The sequence below is a fragment of the Diplotaxodon limnothrissa genome, linkage group LG8 (genome assembly GCF_057381915.1).
Source record: "Diplotaxodon limnothrissa isolate DT_005_m linkage group LG8, D_limnothrissa_male_GT1.1, whole genome shotgun sequence".
NCBI lineage: Eukaryota > Metazoa > Chordata > Actinopteri > Cichliformes > Cichlidae > Diplotaxodon > Diplotaxodon limnothrissa.
In genome coordinates, this window is record NC_140603.1 from 16,035,484 (window position 1) to 16,054,091 (window position 18,608).

The 18,608-nt window shown below is 37.4% G+C and overlaps 1 protein-coding gene across 1 annotated transcript; it reads right to left on the minus strand.

Annotated features, from left to right (window-relative positions):
* Positions 1-3,046: 3,046 nt before the first annotated feature.
* On the minus strand, positions 3,047-18,077 carry LOC146626606 (integrin alpha-X-like). Its single transcript, XM_085360680.1, has 29 exons — positions 17,996-18,077; positions 17,714-17,817; positions 17,247-17,317; positions 16,917-17,031; positions 16,457-16,584; positions 16,214-16,359; positions 15,634-15,784; positions 14,674-14,824; positions 13,850-13,923; positions 13,559-13,679; positions 13,331-13,470; positions 13,092-13,238; positions 12,789-13,001; positions 12,562-12,695; positions 11,764-11,906; positions 11,507-11,661; positions 11,268-11,393; positions 10,159-10,232; positions 5,820-5,961; positions 5,633-5,731; positions 5,447-5,526; positions 5,276-5,362; positions 5,112-5,181; positions 4,177-4,275; positions 3,984-4,064; positions 3,753-3,863; positions 3,562-3,675; positions 3,376-3,486; positions 3,047-3,208 (listed from the first exon to the last, which is right to left on the minus strand). Exons 3-29 carry the CDS (start codon positions 17,295-17,297, stop codon positions 3,110-3,112), a joined length of 3,162 nt encoding a protein of 1,053 aa, XP_085216806.1. The 5' UTR covers positions 17,298-17,317; positions 17,714-17,817; positions 17,996-18,077; the 3' UTR covers positions 3,047-3,109.
* Positions 18,078-18,608: the final 531 nt, after the last annotated feature.

The window sequence follows — 18,608 nt, forward strand, 5'->3', positions numbered from 1 at the left end:
CTTGAAAATTCATAACTTTTTACATGACTCTCATTTGAAACCTTTTTTTTTAAAGTCCTACATTTGGGTTCTGGTTTTATGACAGACCTGAGACATGTCCTAAATGCAAACAAAACTAGCACCATGATCATAGCTCCTCCTGATTTATAGTCTAAAATTAGGCTCTTAGTTTATTCAAATGCTAAACTCTTATACTCATGTAGCATCTACTTTTTGTTCCTGTTTTTTAATTTAAGGGACATTTCTAAATTGCGACATATTGTCTCTTTAGGAGAAATGGAGAAAATTATTCATGCTTTTTTGTCATTATTAGATTAAACTAATGCCTTGTTTAATGGCTTAGATTATTAAAGAAAAAAAAATCTAGATTATCATACAAAATGCTACGGCAAGAATATTAACATGATCCAGCAAGCGAGATCACAAGGGTCCCATTCTATATTCTTTACCATGGTTTCCAGTACATTTAAAACTTTCTTTTAAATTGTTGTTCTCACAAACAGAGCACTAAACACACAGGCTCCAGACTATTTATCCCAGCTTTTTACCAAGATCTCTGCTGCTCATAGAATTGGTTCAGAGGCTGAGAATCAGCTGCTTGTTCACATATTAGATTCAAGGCTAAGGTGGGACTAAGCTTTTCAGTCTGTGGCAGCGTGACTTTGGAACAGTCATTCACTGCATTTAGATTTAGCTCAGGGTTTTTTTTTTTAGTTTATTATTACATTTTACTATAGATCCCTTCTTAAAAACAAAACAAAACAAACAACAACAAAAATCCCTGCAAGTTCTGTAGTGGTGATTGTAATTTACATATAGATAGATAGATAGATAGATAGATAGATAGATAGATAGATAGATAGATAGATAGATATTGATATAGATGCGCTTGACTTTTTTCTTTTTTGCTTGACTCATTTTTTTTTAATGACGCATACAGCGTGAGTTATTCAGATTAGTCAGAATTGGATGAGAGTCGGTGACACTAGCTGGCAGGCTGGGGGAGGAAGCAGATGGATCCTCCCTTCCTCTGTAAGACTATATATAAACAAAGAAAAGTAAAACGGAAGTTAGTTAAAACCAGCAAAACTAAGACTGACATCGTGTAAGTGAGAAGGGCAAATTCTATTCCTAAATAACATGTATATTTTAAACCAAAGAGAAATAGCAAAATTAAGGTATGATGTGAAAATATTTTTGGCAGCCTTATACTTGACAGTCGTGTTCACCTGGCACAGAGTTGTTATAAAGCTTTATAGATAAAAAGTATAAAAGTATAGCATTTCCACACCTTCGCCATAAAAAAGTATGGAGAAGGCGTGGAACAGCTCATGATCCAAAGCATACCACATCATCTGTATAATACAATGTATAAATCATGGCAATCCTCCTATATTACTCTACTTTGTGCTGGAGGACCAGATCCTAGGGGTAGACCCTATTTTGGCGCTGCATGTTTTAGGGTTTAAAATCCACAGAGATGCAGTGTTTAGAGAAAATGCATCTCAACTGTTGTATTATTGTAGGGTCTACTTTACAATATAAAGCTCCCTGAGGCGACTGTGTTGTGATTTAGCGCTGTATAAATAAAATTGAACTGAATCGATATTCCTGACACTAAGGGTTTTCACTTAAACAGCAGTTGTCCTTCATCTCTCCTGGATCACCTGGAGCTTTCTTTAGGTGCTTTCCAAGCTTTGACAAATGTACTGCTGGGATAAGCACATTTACTCAGGGCCTTCTTGATATGATGTTCTTCTGCTTCCCTGGCCACTGTGTCTGTGGACATCTGTGTTTGCTCTGTGTTGTGGCATCCTAATGACACCCATTTTGTGCTCCAGTTGATGATGAGAGTCAAACTTTAAAAACACTGATCACTATGCATTGCTTTATGGTACACATCAACCTTTAAAAGTCCCTCATACTGACAGTTCAAAGAGCAATCACACTTGGTCGCTGCAGAGAGTGGTCCTGTTGCTGAATTTGGGGTCATCCTGTAATCTCTTTCGAACGCTTCTGTGAAAAGAGATGTAACATCATACGAGACCATTCTTTCATCTGCCTCCATAATGACCTCTCTCATCTTCTCAACAAAATCCAAGGTGAGTGCCTTCCTCTCTTCCATGCTGATGTTGGATGCTGGATGCTTGGATTGCTAAGACAGGCCGAAACATTCGTCCACAGTTGCTCTGCTTCCACGTCTGCAATGTTGTTGTTTCGAATTGCTGTTTCTATGTATCAGGGGCTGGGTCTGTGACACAGTATTTTGAGTTCATTTTGTATTTTTGATTTCTTATATTATATTGAAAATATGTTAGTCTTGTGTCAGTATTATCAGTTAGGATATAGCTGAGTGCTATTCTGGTTTAGGTTTTCATCTATGTCCCTTTGTGTGAGTCTGCTCTTGTTCTCTGTGTCAGTATGACTTGTATTTCTTGTCTGTGTGTTTCATGTTATCAAGCCCGTGTTGTCATGTCTACAAGTATTTTCTTATCTGGATGATTGACCATGCATCAAAGACAACATGACAATATGTTGTATAAAAATGATTTTTTTAATAAACTTATGATAAACTGCTGTTATCTTTCTAATTATAACTTCATCATATGAAACCAAAAACAATTTTTTTTTTACATATTGCAAATGACAAACACTGTCGTATGAGAAATACTTTTTATGCAAAGTCACATCACAGAGCTAAAACATTGCATACCCTGTCCATTATTTCTCAACAAAGCAAGTCACATTTCACAAGTTCAGTTTTTTAAAGCAAGCAAAGTGTTTTTTAACTATATCTATTGAATTTGAAAAGTTTTACAGTACATGATGGCATGACAATTAGTTTCACTGTACAATGTTTGCAGTAATTTAAATTGAAAGGTGAGCAGAAGGATTCCTCACAAAATACAGTATTGTGACCCTGTTTTCAATGTCTTGACCACAAGTGAGGAAACTGTATGAGTGATATTAGACACAGCAAGCTGTTTTTATTCGATCAATCAAATGTAGTAGAATGGACATTTGTACCTACAATGTTCACTCCTAAAACTATCCAGAGGATCTATAGATTTCATATAAATTAAATGTACAACTACATATGTGATCTTTTTTACTCTGGTAGGGTTGCGCCTGCATCAGTCCCAGGACTCGGACCATCTGCAGCATTTTCATTTATCATCTGTTTGTATTTGCTCTTGAAGAATCCAGCCTAGGAGTGCAAAGAAAGCCAAAATGTAACAATCATGCATTAAAAATGAATGAAAATAATCAAGGTATATGAGTAAATATAATAACCTTTAAACTATTTTCAACAGGATATGTTCTCTAAAACCTTTATAACTGATTAGTTGAAAAAGTGTAAGAGGAGTCTTTCACCTTATACAGGCCAGCTGTGAGTAAGGCCAGAAAAGCCAACCCTCCCAGACATCCTCCAACGATCTCTTTGGTGAAATCTGGCTCAGGGTAAACTTCTACCTCTGCCTCAATCTGAGAGATGAAGTGACAGGATGTTGATACCAATGAAACTCTTAATAAGTAAAATGAGAGAAAATAATAACACACCTTGCGAACAGGAGGACTGTTGTCAGACCCTGTTGAAAAGTAGATGTACTGGGTTTTGTCGTACTCCAGACTGGCTGTGCTGGTCAAAAGGTATTTAGCAGATTGAAGTCCAATCTAAGAAAAAATGTAAAGCTTAACAGTTGTAACAAAAAAAAAAATCTTTCATTTAACCCCAAAATCCCTCCAGTTACCTGCTGTATCCATCGTGAACTAATGTTGGCAGAGATTTTGTACGTCGTACTCTGCAGTCTTTCCAGGAACGTGTTGCACTTGAACACTCTGCATGTGGCTACAGAGCAGTCCTGTGATTTAAAGAGAAGATGCAACACAAGCTGTGAGCCAGTGTAATGTGATTTTTGTTTGTTTGTTTAAATCTACAATCAGGTTAAATTTGAACAGGTAAAGTGCAGATGCATACTTACCACCACTTTATCCTTTTGTATCTTTGTAACAAAATCTCTGACACTTGGTTCTTCCTCATCTCCTTTCTGACAGTCTGGAATCTGACATATGTTTGATTTAAGTTTTATTGGTCTTAATTTTACCATATGCATCCATCCACAATAAAGTTATTTGTAGTTTCAGCAGCTAAAACATATATTACATAAATATTACCTGTAGATTGCTCAAATCCACCCAAATGTCTTTTTCACCAAGCCTCACTGGAACCCTGATCACCACAGTGAAATTAAGCGCTCTGATATCATTTGTGACCTAAATGAATGAAGAAAAGGACCAAATGAATTAGAGTTAGGTCTAAATCATACAATAAACTTTTAAAGAGGATAGAAGTTATAGTCTAAGGAGCTTGGAAAGAAAAGCATCTGGACTTCTTTGAGTTGCTTGAAGACGTTTCACCTCTCATCCGAGAAGCTTCTTCAGTTCTGAACCGAACTGAAGAAGCTTCTTCAGTTCTAAGGTCAAATGGTGGAGAGTCCCAGATTTAAACCCAGTGGGAGTTTCCCCCCAAAGAGGGACAAATGACCCCTGATGATCCTCTACCTAATCACATGAGCCAAGGTGTGAAAGCTGGTACTGGGTACTCTCCCTTTAAAAGAGCCAAAAGCCTTGCTTTTCACTTCCTCCATGTAAAGGTTGGCTACAATAAGTGACACGGGGGTTTACGACACCAACTGTCTGCCATCTATAATCCAGTTTTGAGATCCCTTCCCAGACGCCTTAACGCCCACTCACATCCTGGGCCATCTGACCTCAGGAAATCACATGATAAGGTGGGGCCAGGTTTCACAATGAGCTCACCTGAAACCCTGGCTGATTGTGACCCACACCCGCTTTCACACCTTGGCTCATGTGATTAGGTAGAGGATCATCAGGGGGTCCTTTGTCCCTCTGTGGGGGGAAACTCCCACTGGGTTTAAATCTGGGACTCTCCACCATTTGACCTTAGAACTGAAGAAGCTTCTCGGATGAGAGGTGAAATGTCTTCAAGCAACTCAAAGAAGTCCAGACGCTTTTCTTTGCAAGCTCCTTAGACTACGATGACCTGGATGACTGAGAACCTTCACAGACAGATAGAAGTTATATTTTACCTTAACTGACTTTTGGACTGGTTTCTTCAAATCGTTCTTCCCAAATGTGAAATTGTTATAGCTGAGTGAGCTAAACAGACATAATTTGAGGTTTAAATATACATTATGTAATAGAACATTTGTTACTGTGTGATTTCTTTTGTTACAAACATAACAACACACACCTTTCAAATGTCATAAAAATGCTGTATTTTACATCAATCGATTTCTTTTTGTAGAGTTCACTTGTAGGGGCATGCTCCTGATTTCCACTGAAAGAGAAAAGAAAAAAAATCTGTTCTGTATCTGTGGTGCTGTTGCATAAATTAAGAGTATCTATACCAAAGCAACAGTACCTGGTGGCATTTGCAGTGACAAAGATCTTCCTCTCAAGTTGACTATTGGTTTCAATCCCATAGGAGACAATTAAGGAAGCCTTAAATGAATGAGAGAAATGAGTGACTTCCCTTTGTCTTTAAATTGTGCAAAAGTCACAAAAGAAAGATGTTCTGTACAAATACAATAAAAAAAAAGAAACAAACCCCAGTTTTGCTCTTGAAAATTGGCTTGTCAATAGTGCAGTCTGTCCTTCCTTGTGACAAACCATCTTCACTGTCCAAGGAGTTGCACTCAATCCGTCCCTTTATTAGGAATAAAATGACTGCTGAATGGATTGGGAGAGCAGCAGATCAGTGATGAACTAAAACAGACTAGATCCTGATGCCTTACCTGCTGACCCGTGAACTTCCTGTAGGAGAGTCCAGCTGGGTACGTGAGAATAACACGGCTGTTGTAGGAGTTTTCTCCTCTGTTCTCCACTGTGACTGTGACATTCAAAAGCTCTTCAATACCCACTTTAACCTCTGAGGATCTGACAGAGTACAAAGCCCGATGAGAACAAGGCAAAACAAGACAAGACTAGAAGCATACTAATGTCACAGTATTCCAAATGTAATGCACTTTGAGCTTTGATAAACCATGTTATTTTCCAGCTCAAACAGTAAGGTAAATTGCTTTGCTAAGATACTGATGCTAAAAGTGAAAAAAAAAAACATTCGTAACTTCTTAGTGAGTTAACATTCTAATACTTGCTGGTTCCCCATATGGAAAAGAAATAGAAAAAAACTTATAAAAGACTTTCATCAGATGTGGCCTACTTCATATAGTGAATCATAAAAGGCTTATATGATTTACTCATGAAAGTGGACACTTTCATATATTGTTTTAGTAAGTATCCAAAACATACAAGTTTCATTTATATAATTATTCCAGGGATCTTATATCTGTTTTCACTCTTGTATGCTTTTCATACAAGTTTCACACAAGACAGATACAAATTGTATAAGATTTATATACATCCTCAGTGACCGCCTTATTGCTGTCCGTCCTCCCGAATCCACCCCATATGGAAAAGATATATATAAATCTTATAAATTTGTATCTGTCTTGTGTGAAACTTGTATGAAAAGAATACAAGAGTGAAAACAGATATAAGATCCCTTGAAAAATCATATAAATGAAACTTGTATGTTTTGGATACTTACTAAAACAATATATGAAAGTAATGAGAAAGTGGCCACTTTCATTAGTAAATCATATAAGCCTTATATGATGCACTATATGAAGTAGGCCACATCTTATGCAAGTCTTTTATAAGTTTTTTCTATTTCTTTTCCATATGGGTAGCACAAAAACAACAGTGTCATCAGTTTCAAAAATATTAATAATGGTTGTATAAGGACAAGTTAAGTGACATTAAGTACAACTTGCAAATAACAACACATTTGAAGAAAACAAGACGCACAAGCAAAGCTTAAGTTTTGTACAGTGGGATGCAAAAGTTTGGGCAACCTTGATAATAGTCATTATTTTCCTGTATAAATCGTTGGTTGTTACAATAAAAAATGTCAGTTAAATATATCATATAGGAGACAAACAGTGATATTTGAGAAATGAAATGAAGTTTATTGGATTTACAGAAAGTGTGCAATATTTGTTTAAACAAAATCAGGCAGGTGCATAAATTTGTGCACTGTTTTCACTTTATTGATTCCAAAACCTTTAGAACTAATTATTGGAACTCAACTTGCCTCGGTAAGCTCAGTGACCCCTGACCTACATACACAGGTGAATCCAATAAGGAGAAAGAGTATTTAAGGGGGTCAATTGTAAGTTTCCCTCCTCTTTTAATTTTCTCTGAAGAGTAGCAACATGGGGGTCTCAAAACAACTCTCAAATGACCTGAAGACAAAGATTGTTCACCATCATGGTTTAGGGGAAGGACACAGAAAGTTGTCTCAGAGATTTAAGCTGTCGGTTTCCACAGTTAGGAACATATTGAGAAAATTGAAGACCACAGGCTCAGTTCAAGTTAAGGCTCGAAGTGGCAGACCAAGAAAAATCTAAGGTAGACAGAAGCGACGAATGGTGAGAACAGTCAGAGTCAACCCACAGACCAGCACCAAAGACCTACAACATCATCTTGCAGCAGATGGAGTCACTGTGCGTCGTTCAACCATTCGGCACACTTTACACAAGGAGATGCTGTATGCGAGAGTGATGCAGAGGAAGCCTTTTCTCTGCCCACAGCACAAACAGAGCCGCTTGAGGTTTGCTAAAGCACAGTTGGACAAGCCAGCTTCATTCTGGAATAAGGTGCTGTGGACTGATGACACTAAAATTGAGCTATTTGGGCATAACAAGGGGCATTATACATGGAGGAAAAAGAACACAGCATCCCAAGAAAAACACCTGCTACCTACAGTAAAATATGGTGGTGGTTCCATCATGCTGTGGGGCTCTGTGGCCAGTGCAGGGACTGGGAATCTTGTCAAAGTTGAGGGACACATGGATTCTACTCAGTATCAGCAGATTCTGGAGACCAATGTCCAGGAATCAGTGACAAAGCTGAAGCGGCGCCGGGGCTGGATCTTTCAACAAGACAACGACCTGAAACACTGCTCAAAATCCACTAAGGCATTCATGCAGAGGAACAAGTACATCGTTCTGGAACGGCCATCTCAGTCCCCAGACCTGAATATTATTGAAAATCTGTGGTGTGAGTTAAAGAGAGCTGTCCATGCCTGGAAGCCATCAAACCTGAATGAACTAGAGATGTTTTGTAAAGAGGAATGGTCCAAAATACAGTGGGGCAAAAAAGTATTTAGTCAGCCACCGATTGTGCAAGTTCCCCCACTTAAAATGATGACAGAGGTCAGTAATTTGCACCAGAGGTACACTTCAACTGTGAGAGACAGAATGTGAAGAAAAAATCCATGAATTCACATGGTAGGATTTGTAAAGAATTTATTCGTAAATTAGGGTGGAAAATAAGTATTTGGTCACCTCAAACAAGGAAAATCTCTGGCTCTCACAGACCTGTAACGTCTTCTGTAAGAAGCTTTTCTGTCCCCCACTCGTTACCTGTATGAATGGCACCTGTTTGAACTCATCATCTGTATAAAAGACACCTGTCCACAGCCTCAAACAGTCAGACTCCAAACTCCGCCATGGCCAAGACCAAAGAGCTTTCGAAGGACACCAGGAAAAGTATTGTAGACCTGCACCAGACTGGGAAGAGTGAATCTACAATAGGCAAGCAGCTTGGTGTGAAAAAATCAACTGTGGGAGCAATCATCAGAAAATGGAAGACATACACGACCACTGATAATCTCCCTCGATCTGGGGCTCCACGCAAGATCTCATCCTGCGGGGTCAAAATGATCATGAGAACGGTGAGCAAAGATCCCAGAACCACACGGGGGGACCTGGTGAATGACCTGCAGAGAGCTGGGACCAAAGTAACAAAGGTCACCATCAGTAACACACTACAACGGCAGGGAATCAAATCCCGCAGTGCCAGACGTGTTCCGCTGCTGAAGCCAGTGCATGTCCAGGTCCGTCTGAAGTTTGCCAGAGAGCACATGGATGATACAGCAGAGGATTGGGAGAATGTCATGTGGTCAGATGAAACCAAAGTAGAACTTTTTGGTATAAACTCAACTCGTCGTGTTTGGAGGAAGAAGAATACTGAGTTACATCCCAAGAACACCATACCTACTGTGAAGCATGGGGGTGGAAACATCATGCTATGGGGCTGTTTTTCTGCCAAGGGGACAGGACGACTGATCCGTGTTAAGGACAGAATGAATGGGGCCATGCATCGTGAGATTTTGAGCCAAAACCTCCTTCCATCAGTGAGAACTTTGAAGATGAAACGAGGCTGGGTCTTCCAACATGACAATGATCCAAAACACACCGCCCGGGCAACAAAGGAGTGGCTCCGTAAGAAGCATTTGAAAGTCCTGGAGTGGCCTAGCCAGTCTCCAGACCTCAACCCCATAGAAAATCTGTGGCGGGAGTTGAAAGTCCGTGTTGCTCGGCGACAGCCCCAAAACATCACTGCTCTCGAGAAGATCTGCATGGAGGAATGGGCCAAAATACCAGCTACTGTGTGTGCAAACCTGGTAAAGACCTATAGTAAACGTTTGACCTCTGTTATTGCCAACAAAGGTTATGTTACAAAGTATTGAGTTGTATTTTTGTTATTGACCAAATACTTATTTTCCACCCTGATTTACGAATAAATTCTTTACAAATCCTACCATGTGGATTCATGGATTTTTTTTTCACATTCTGTCTCTCACAGTTGAAGTGTACCTCTGGTGCAAATTACTGACCTCTGTCATCATTTTAGGTGGGGGAACTTGCACAATCGGTGGCTGACTAAATACTTTTTGCCCCACTGTACCTTCAACCACAATCCAGACTCTCATTGGAACCTACACGAAGCGTTTAGAGGCTGTAATTTCTGCAAGAGGCGGATCTACTAAATATTGATTTCATTTCTTTTTTTGTGGTGCCCAAATTTATGCAGCTGCCTGATTTTGTTTAAACAATTATTGCACACTTTCTGTAAATCCAATAAACTTCATTTCACTTCTCAAATATCACTGTGTGATATATTTAACTGACATTTTTATTGTAACAACCAACGATTTATACAGGAAAATAATGACTATTAACAGGGTTGCCCAAACTTTTGCATCCCACTGTAACTGTGCCTCACCTGGTGAAGTTGAAATCCACTTTCAGGTTATCAACGCATTTGTTATCAGTGCCGCAGTTGATCTCAAACCCTAACTGTGGAAGAGAGCATGATGGAAAAGTACACATTATAAATTATTTAAAGACTAAATAAGTGGTTTTATGGTGATCCAATGTGCTACCACATGTAGGTCTACAGGCAATAAAATCAACAAAATAAAACTTTACAAAGACAGAAAATAGAAGTTAATATATACACACAAAAAACACAGTTAATAACTGCAACCCTGCACAAATTAAAAGGACTTTGAGTCTGTTTTGAATGTAAACACAAAGCCACAGTAACAGAAACCCTTTAGCACACTTCTAATCTAATTGTGGGAACAGTTCAAAAAGCTGCACTTGATCTGATGTGAGGTTTTTTGAGAGACTGGGGAAGCAGTTGTTCTAGAGTTTTATGAACCAAAAGAAGGATTTTTATTTTAATTTTTATTTATAAAGAATGAGAGCATGATGGTAAAGTGTAAAATGCATCATGGACAGAAACAACTGCATTATGCTGCTAACACAACTTCAGCTCTTTGCAATCACCTGCACAGACAACATGCTGATACAAGTACTCAGGGTTATGTTAGCTGAGTGAATGTCGACCTCAGGTCAGCAGCAAGACCCTGAAGTTCAACATGTAACAAACTGATAAGGTGTCAGGCTGTATCCCCTGCTTCTACCTGTTCATGTTTCTAAAGTAGAATCACCGTGGCGATAGCTTGAAAGTCTCTTTTTGCAGGGTTTCATATTTGCTTTTTGCTGTCAGCTTTGTATTCATACATAAATACTAAGAGGAAGGTCATATGTGTGACTTAAAAACACATTTTTTTTTCTATTTGATATTTATTTCTGAACAGGCAGAAGGCCTTCATGGGCTCAGCTTAAAACATGCCGTCACTGCATTAATGATGACTCATTTACTTCAAGTACTTGCGCAGAAGTCGCTCAAAGAAGTATCAGTCAGTTGCATGCCTACAATAAAATTGATTCAGTAAAGTTAAGGGCAAACCTAAAAGTTTCTCATAACTTCATAAAGACTAGCCTCAGTTGGTCAGCTAATAGGGTTTTTAAAGGTTTACTTACAGGATGAATGGTTGTTGTTTGGGCCTGCGGGGCAAGACTTGGTCTGAGGTTGGTGTTTGAGGGCAAACCATTAAACGTGAATTTGAGCTCATTGGAAAGTTGGTTGAGAGCGTCTTCGGGGCAAGCCTGCAAGAAGAGGTTTAGATTCAATGTTGGAGGAGTCTTAAAAGTAAAATTAATTAAACAAAATCTTAAGTTTAATGACTTTGAAGGATTTTAAGATTGCTATTAGATCTTACCTCAATGACGAATTTTACAGGTGAACATTTTTTTATTCCTAAGTCAACAGTAACTGATCCAGACTGCTCTCGTTGTTTCCCACTGGTGTAAGCTCGGTTGTTTGGAGGCTTGCGAGTGGCATCCAGTGTTATAGTGTAATCAATCCTTGCTCGAGCTAAAATAGAGAAATAGAATTTGATTTTAATGTTGCAAGTTTAAATACAATAAAAATAAAATGATATGCAGTGATTGAGAAAAAGAGAGAAGGATGATTAACCTGTGTCGACTGTAGACACTCTGCTCATAGTAAAGCAGATTTCTGCTGTATTCTCTAATGGTTTTGAGCAGTCTACATTCTGTGTAGGGATTTTGTTTGGGCTAAACGATACCTCAGCTCTCACCATTGCTATGGGTTTTGATCTGGAAAGTAAAAAGAACACGTGTGAAGGACATGGCAGATGGCTGCCCCTGCCTGAGCCGTGTTCAGACAGAGGTTTCTTCCTGTTAAAGGGGAGAATTTCCTTTGGGAAAGAGAACTTTTGATTTTATCTAATTGTCTGGGTTAAGCTGTGTGAAAGGGAAAATATGGACCTGAGGAATGATATCTAAACTGAAAAGGCAGCTTTAATGCTGAATACTTTCAAAAAAAAAGCAAAAAAAAAGCAAGGGATTCAAACCAGAAATCACAGGACTTATTTAGAGGGAATATGCAACAAGGAACAGAGGGAGACTCAGACAGTATAAAACATCAGATAATGATGGAGATTGGAAACAATGAAACAAAACACAACTGAAAATAATAAACAAATAATTCACAGAGGGAAGTTTGAGTATAAAGGGAAACACTGGGGCGCACTAGAAAGTCAGGAACTAAAAACTTAATAAAAATTGAAGTAGATCTAAATCATACCCCAAACCCCAAAAAACAGAAATGCTGTAAATTATTGTTAATGATTTGTGTAATAATTTAACATAAATCATTAAAGCTTTTAATAAAATATATTTGTAAATGTGCCATTCTTATAATAATGAACTTTAGAATGTACCTAAATATTTGACCATTACCTGGACTTACCTCAGTAAGGCAACTCTACCCTTTGAGCCCACCGCTAAGTCAGGCAGTTTATCACCACTCTGGTCAAAAGACGACTGACTGATTGTCAGGCCAAAGAACTTCAGTCCTGACTGGACCTCAGAGCCAGTAATTCTCTGAAATAATTTAATTAATCAGATTTCGTAAAATATTGACTTTACTTGATAGATGAGTTTAGACATCTTTGTGAGTACTTTGATGTTGTGTACCTGTGAGTAAGTAGGACTGATTCTTCCTCTTCCTTCGCCATTAAATATGTAGATGCTGCCTTCACCATTATTCTCCAAAGGTGCTCCAACTGCCAAATCCCTGAATCCATCTGAGTTTAGATCAGGCAGCACAGCAAGAGAAGAGCCGAACCTTCCTTTGACAGCTGCACGTCCTCTTAGTACTAACGGATCATCAAAATTACACTCCACAAACTGAAAGGAAGAGAGTTAATATTTTATAAACATTAAGAAAGTTGACAAATAAACCGATTAATTTAACTGCAGTAAATAAAACTGATTTACCAAACCAGTTAATGTGCAAACATAAACTCTTCCCTCTCTATCAGGCTCCATGTACATTGGGGCTGATATGAAGATCAGATCAGTGATGTCATCATTATTTATGTCCATGGTACACACCTCTGCCCCGAAATATGCACCAGTCTGATACTGTGTAAGGAAGATATTATTATTTTTGTATCTGAGATCATTTCTATGGAAATTATAATTTAATTCATATCTGTCTTAATACAAATGCATACCTGTGATGCCAATGGCTCAATCTTTTGGTTTTTCAAGTTTTCTCTGTTAACAGCAAACACAGCTCCTCTGTGTTTATATCTTGGAGCACCAACAACTGTCAGAGAGCCATGCCAGGATTTAGCAATCGCCATGGAGTAACCTAGAATTTTGGTTTTCAAAAGGAGAAGGCAGATTAAGATTCCTGATTAATCCTTTTAAATTATGTCTGTTTTGCAAACTATTCTTACCAAGATAGCTGTCAGGCTCCAAAGACACATCCTCATATGTTTTCACCTTCTGGCCTCCTGTTGTGTATTGCACGTAGCCACCCTTCCACTGGTTTGCACCAACAATAGACATCTGAATTCCCTACAGTGTAGAAAGAAAATACATTTTATAGACAATTTATTTTACATTTAAAATCTGGACTGTGTTTAACCTGTATTTGCCATTAGAACTTAAAAACTGCCACAAAGGCACATGTGAATCTTTCTTTCTATGACTAGACTGTCTGGTGAGTTTCAGGTAGTTTTAATTACCTCGGGCACATAAACTGCACTGAATCCCTCTTGAGACATTTCCATTTCCAGTGACTCTCCACTGCTTTGAGATCCTGTAACAGAAAAATAAATGAGAAGGTAAAAGAGAGACACGATGAGTCAAATTCAATTTGAAGATTAATCTTTTTTAGTATGCTTCAAGTAATTATTTAACCTCTTAGGACCTGGCGTCCACATATGTGGACATCACATTTTGGGTTATTTAGACCAAAATGCTCAATTTTGCTCTACATGGGCCTGATATCCACTGACGAGGACATTATACTGCTACTGTTCTATCAAAATTTTAAACAAATATCCTCATATGTGGCTCTTATTTTTCTTAAAAACAAAAATAAGGTTAAAAAAAAAAAAATCTGGCAATCCTTTGTTTTTGCATTCATCGGGCCCCAATCAGCCCAAATATCAAAGAGAAATTAAAAATGCATGTCGTGGAAGAGTTCGGGTCTTAGGAGGTTACAATTATTTTTTACAGTTTATTTTAAAACTACTGAGCATTTATTGCTCATTTTACAAAATGTAAAGTTACATTTGCTTTTACATGTGACTTTACTGAATACAGTACAATAAAGTTAATACAATGTACTAATTTTAGTTGCTTCTTATTGTAGCATTTTACACAACAAATGAAAGTTAACTGCTTCAATTCCAGAAGGACACAGATCCTCATAATGAATGTGAAAAAAATCCCTTGTGAAAAAGTGAGCGGCTGAAAGTAGCATTTATTACACTGCAATCATTTTAATTTTTGAAACATTTACAGGAATTTTAACAAAGTTGTAACAATAAATTTATGTTTGTACCTTCGATTGAGAAAATTTTGTCCTGCAGATTCTGTCTTATTACTTCAAGTGCGTCGAAGTTCTCCACTTGAAAGACGTGTTTGTTTGAGGGAGATGATGCAATGGTGTCCAGTTCTCTTCTGGCATCAGGGTTAGCAAATGCATTCCCCACCTTGTTGACAAATATTTTTGAGTCCTCATACTACAAAAATTTTTTGCTCACTTTATTAAAATACATTCGTTAAACTTCACTTGATTTACAAACAGGTTTTAAACTCTCTAACACTGAATAGAACCTAAATCCATGATAACATTTATGTCATGCTGTAAAATAGTTTGTACACATATTTTTTCCTCTACTAGCTGTATTTGTATTACACACATATCTCATGTTTCCATTAGTAATTCAGCCTTTTCATTTAAGAGACTTCATTTAAATTTTACATGGTCAGTGAGTTTGGCTTTGATTTAAATAAATGCACTACATGTACATTATATGGTGCATATACAAATGTGTGGCCAGCATGTAACCAAAACTCCTAATCTTTGAATTCGGGTGTTTTCGGTCATATCACTACAGGCAAAAAAACATTCAATCCCTTAGCCATGCAGTCTGAATTTACAAATATTTGTGAATGAGTGAGTCATTCTAAAGAGCTCACTGAATTTAAGTGTAGTACTGTAATATGATCGCACTGCTGCAACAAGTCACCAAATTTTATTTGGTCTGCCTGTATATTTCATGATTGACTTTAAGTGGTATTATTCCAAAGTGGAAACATTTAGACAAAAACTGTGCGACAGTAATTTCATAACATTGGTTTCTACGGCCAAGCAACTTAAGGAGCTGTAGTGAGTGAGTGGTTCAGGACTTTTCTCCCTATAGTGCAGCATAATGTGACTGTAGTGTGACAACTGAATAAAACTCATTATTACTCTAAAAGTCAACATACTGCAGGTTTAAATAATGGAAGTACTTACCCCAATAGCAAATCGAACAATGTTTTTACTCTCTGCTAGCTGTGCTGCACCTCCCAGATAAATCCGATCATGAGATTGTCCATCAGTAATTACTATCAAGACCTTCTTGACATTTTGTCTGGAACCTCTTTGTGGTGTGAAAACATTGTTCCTGTCAAATAAAAAAACAAATCTCATTTCAAAATATCGTTTTACAGTTGATCTTGTAAATTATACACAATCAGGTAAACCGCATTATTATTATTATTTCTGCATGTCATTCTCTTTGGAAATATTTTAAACTTTTGTACAAATCAACATTATACAAGTTTGTTTGTTTGCTTGTTTGCTTGTTTGAGTTTTTTTGTTTGTTTTTTCAAATTAAACTCAGCAAATATTTGAATTTAGCCAGTTGGGGCCATATCATCTTCTCAGTAGAAGATGACACTCTGAAGCACAAGTTTGTGTACAGTGTGTCTTTTAAAAGGCTTCCCTCAGTCATACAGTCCACACAGTACTTAATGTGATCAGATTTATGGAAAAAAATCAACTGGACAATAATGTATCTGCACTTCTTCACTATTATAACTGCATTATTTACACAACATGTCTGATGGCCTTGGCTGTGTAAGTAGTTCCTCCCTGTTGACTGATGTCATTGATGTCAGTCTCCACTGATCCAGATGAGGAAAGTTTCTTAAAGTAAAAGTGAACCTGCGGTGAAGTAGAGAACTGGGAAACAGAAAACTGAAAAAGAGAGAAAAAAATACTTAATAGAAATAAAAATGTAGCTATTTTATGTCTTTGCCATGATTTTACTGACAGAGGGACAGCAGCTGCTCACCTGTGTGTCACTTAAGAGAAATGATGCGATTAGATCTTTCACAAATTTCTTCATTGTTTGAAAATCAGCATTATCTACACTGCCTGAACCATCCAACAGAAAGGCAATGTCTGCTTGTGTTCTACACTCTGTCAAAGAGATGGATTCAGAATTATATTTTTTTAAACTCATACCTTGCATGTATTCACTGACCCTTGGTAAAGGGTCAGTGAATACCACACATTTAAACATAGTCCCTTTAAAGTGTCCCCTTAGAACATTTTAGAGGGCATCACTAAATGTAATCAGGCACCAGGAGTAATGATATACATGGTGTGTGTGTGTGTGTGTGTGTGTGTGTGTGTGTGTGTGTGTGTGTGTGTGTGTGTGTGTGTGTGTGTGTGTGTGTGTGTGTGTGTGTGTGTGTTTGTTTAAGAGAGAGAGAGACAGAGACAGAGAGGCAAAGACCATTTACTGTTACCTGGAGGAGAAGAAGGTAAGGGTGGTCTGATCCTTTTGAAACTTTCCATCTGAAAGCACACACCGTTGTACATGGTGATACTTCTGCAGTCCTTCGGAATGGTTGGACCACACACCTGAGAGGAGACAAAGCCAAGATGCCATAATTCAGCAGGTTGAGTATTTTTTGTCACTTAAACAATTATTAATTAGAAATTCCGACACAAATCTTTAAAATCTGCTGACTTTTAGTCTATTTAAAGAAGAGAGGGAGAGACAGAGAAATATACAGATATAGGGATAGATATAGAGAGATACAATCACTGGCAATGTCTGCAGTTAAGTAACTCACCACAGTGTTTTGTGCTGTCGGATCACTTTTCATTGTCAAACCAAGCGACATGTTGACTGCAAACTCTGGTGCTGTATTGAAAGCATTACAAATGTGTTAAAACACTCCTAAAATACACTTTGTGTAAGGAAGAAAACAATATTCAAATTGAGAACTACAAAGTGCCACAATTCATGATTTGGCATGATAAATATTTTCAAAATGAAGGAATGCAAAACAAAACTCAGTTTTACTTTTCTTCGTCACTATTGTCAAAATTTAAGAAATTTTTTCTTGTTTTTATCATCAGTTGGAAAGTTTATTTCATTTTTAAGGCTGAACGTTACATACTAAGATATCTAATATGGAAATCTACTGTAACTGTGATTTGATTTAAACAAATGTATGCGACAGGATCTATGGATATCTATTTTTATGGCAAAATACTATCCGAGTTTTAGCACATTTAGAAATGAATGGTTACCTACCTTGAAACTGTATATTTTGGCAGTTTTGGGAAGAGGTTTTGCAGCTGTATATTTTCCCTCTTCCATTTTGTGAATGCTGTTCCAGTGGAGCACTGACGAGCAAACTAACAAAATAAATCCAGTCAATCATGTAAGTCTAGAAAGCAAACTCTAATTAAATTAACTCCATATGTCCATATAGCACAACAGAGATGGTAAATAAATAAATAAAAGAAATAGCAGTAATGTTAAACATGCAGCTGTAAACCCGCTTTCAACATAACTATGCATGTCCGGACTTACTCTGATCGTCTTTGCACCACCTGGTAGCCAAAACCAGCAGCAGAGTCACTCAGGGTCTTCCAAGCCACGGGATCAATATTGAAACAAATTGCAGCTTTTAACACTGAGAATTAAAGAATTAAGAAGGACATCAGTAATTTTATTTAAAGCCACTGTAAAGGATGATAATGTGGTTACAGGCCTCTAATTATTATCACACATAGGAAACTGTAAATAGTATATGAGTATACATGTATAATATATCAGTTGCTATTAAATTCCTTTCTTTTGAATTCTTTTGGTGACAGAGAAAGACTGGACTCAGTCATGATCACTCAAAAAATGATCTTTATTTTTACATTTCCGGAAAGCACTCAGTTGGCCCTTTTTAGACTGGAAGCAAACTATATTAAAAACAAGTAACGATAAACACTAAATAAGCACTAACAATATATTAATTTCATGACATTGCATTCATTTTTATCTTTTTTTATAACCATAAGTTTATGTTGTTACCACTAGAGCGCACCAAAGCCAGACATTTTAAAGTTCTGCACACTGTGGCTCAGAACAAATTTCCCCATAAAAATTTTAATTTAAATTTCGCTGTAGTTAAGTATTTTCTGACATAATC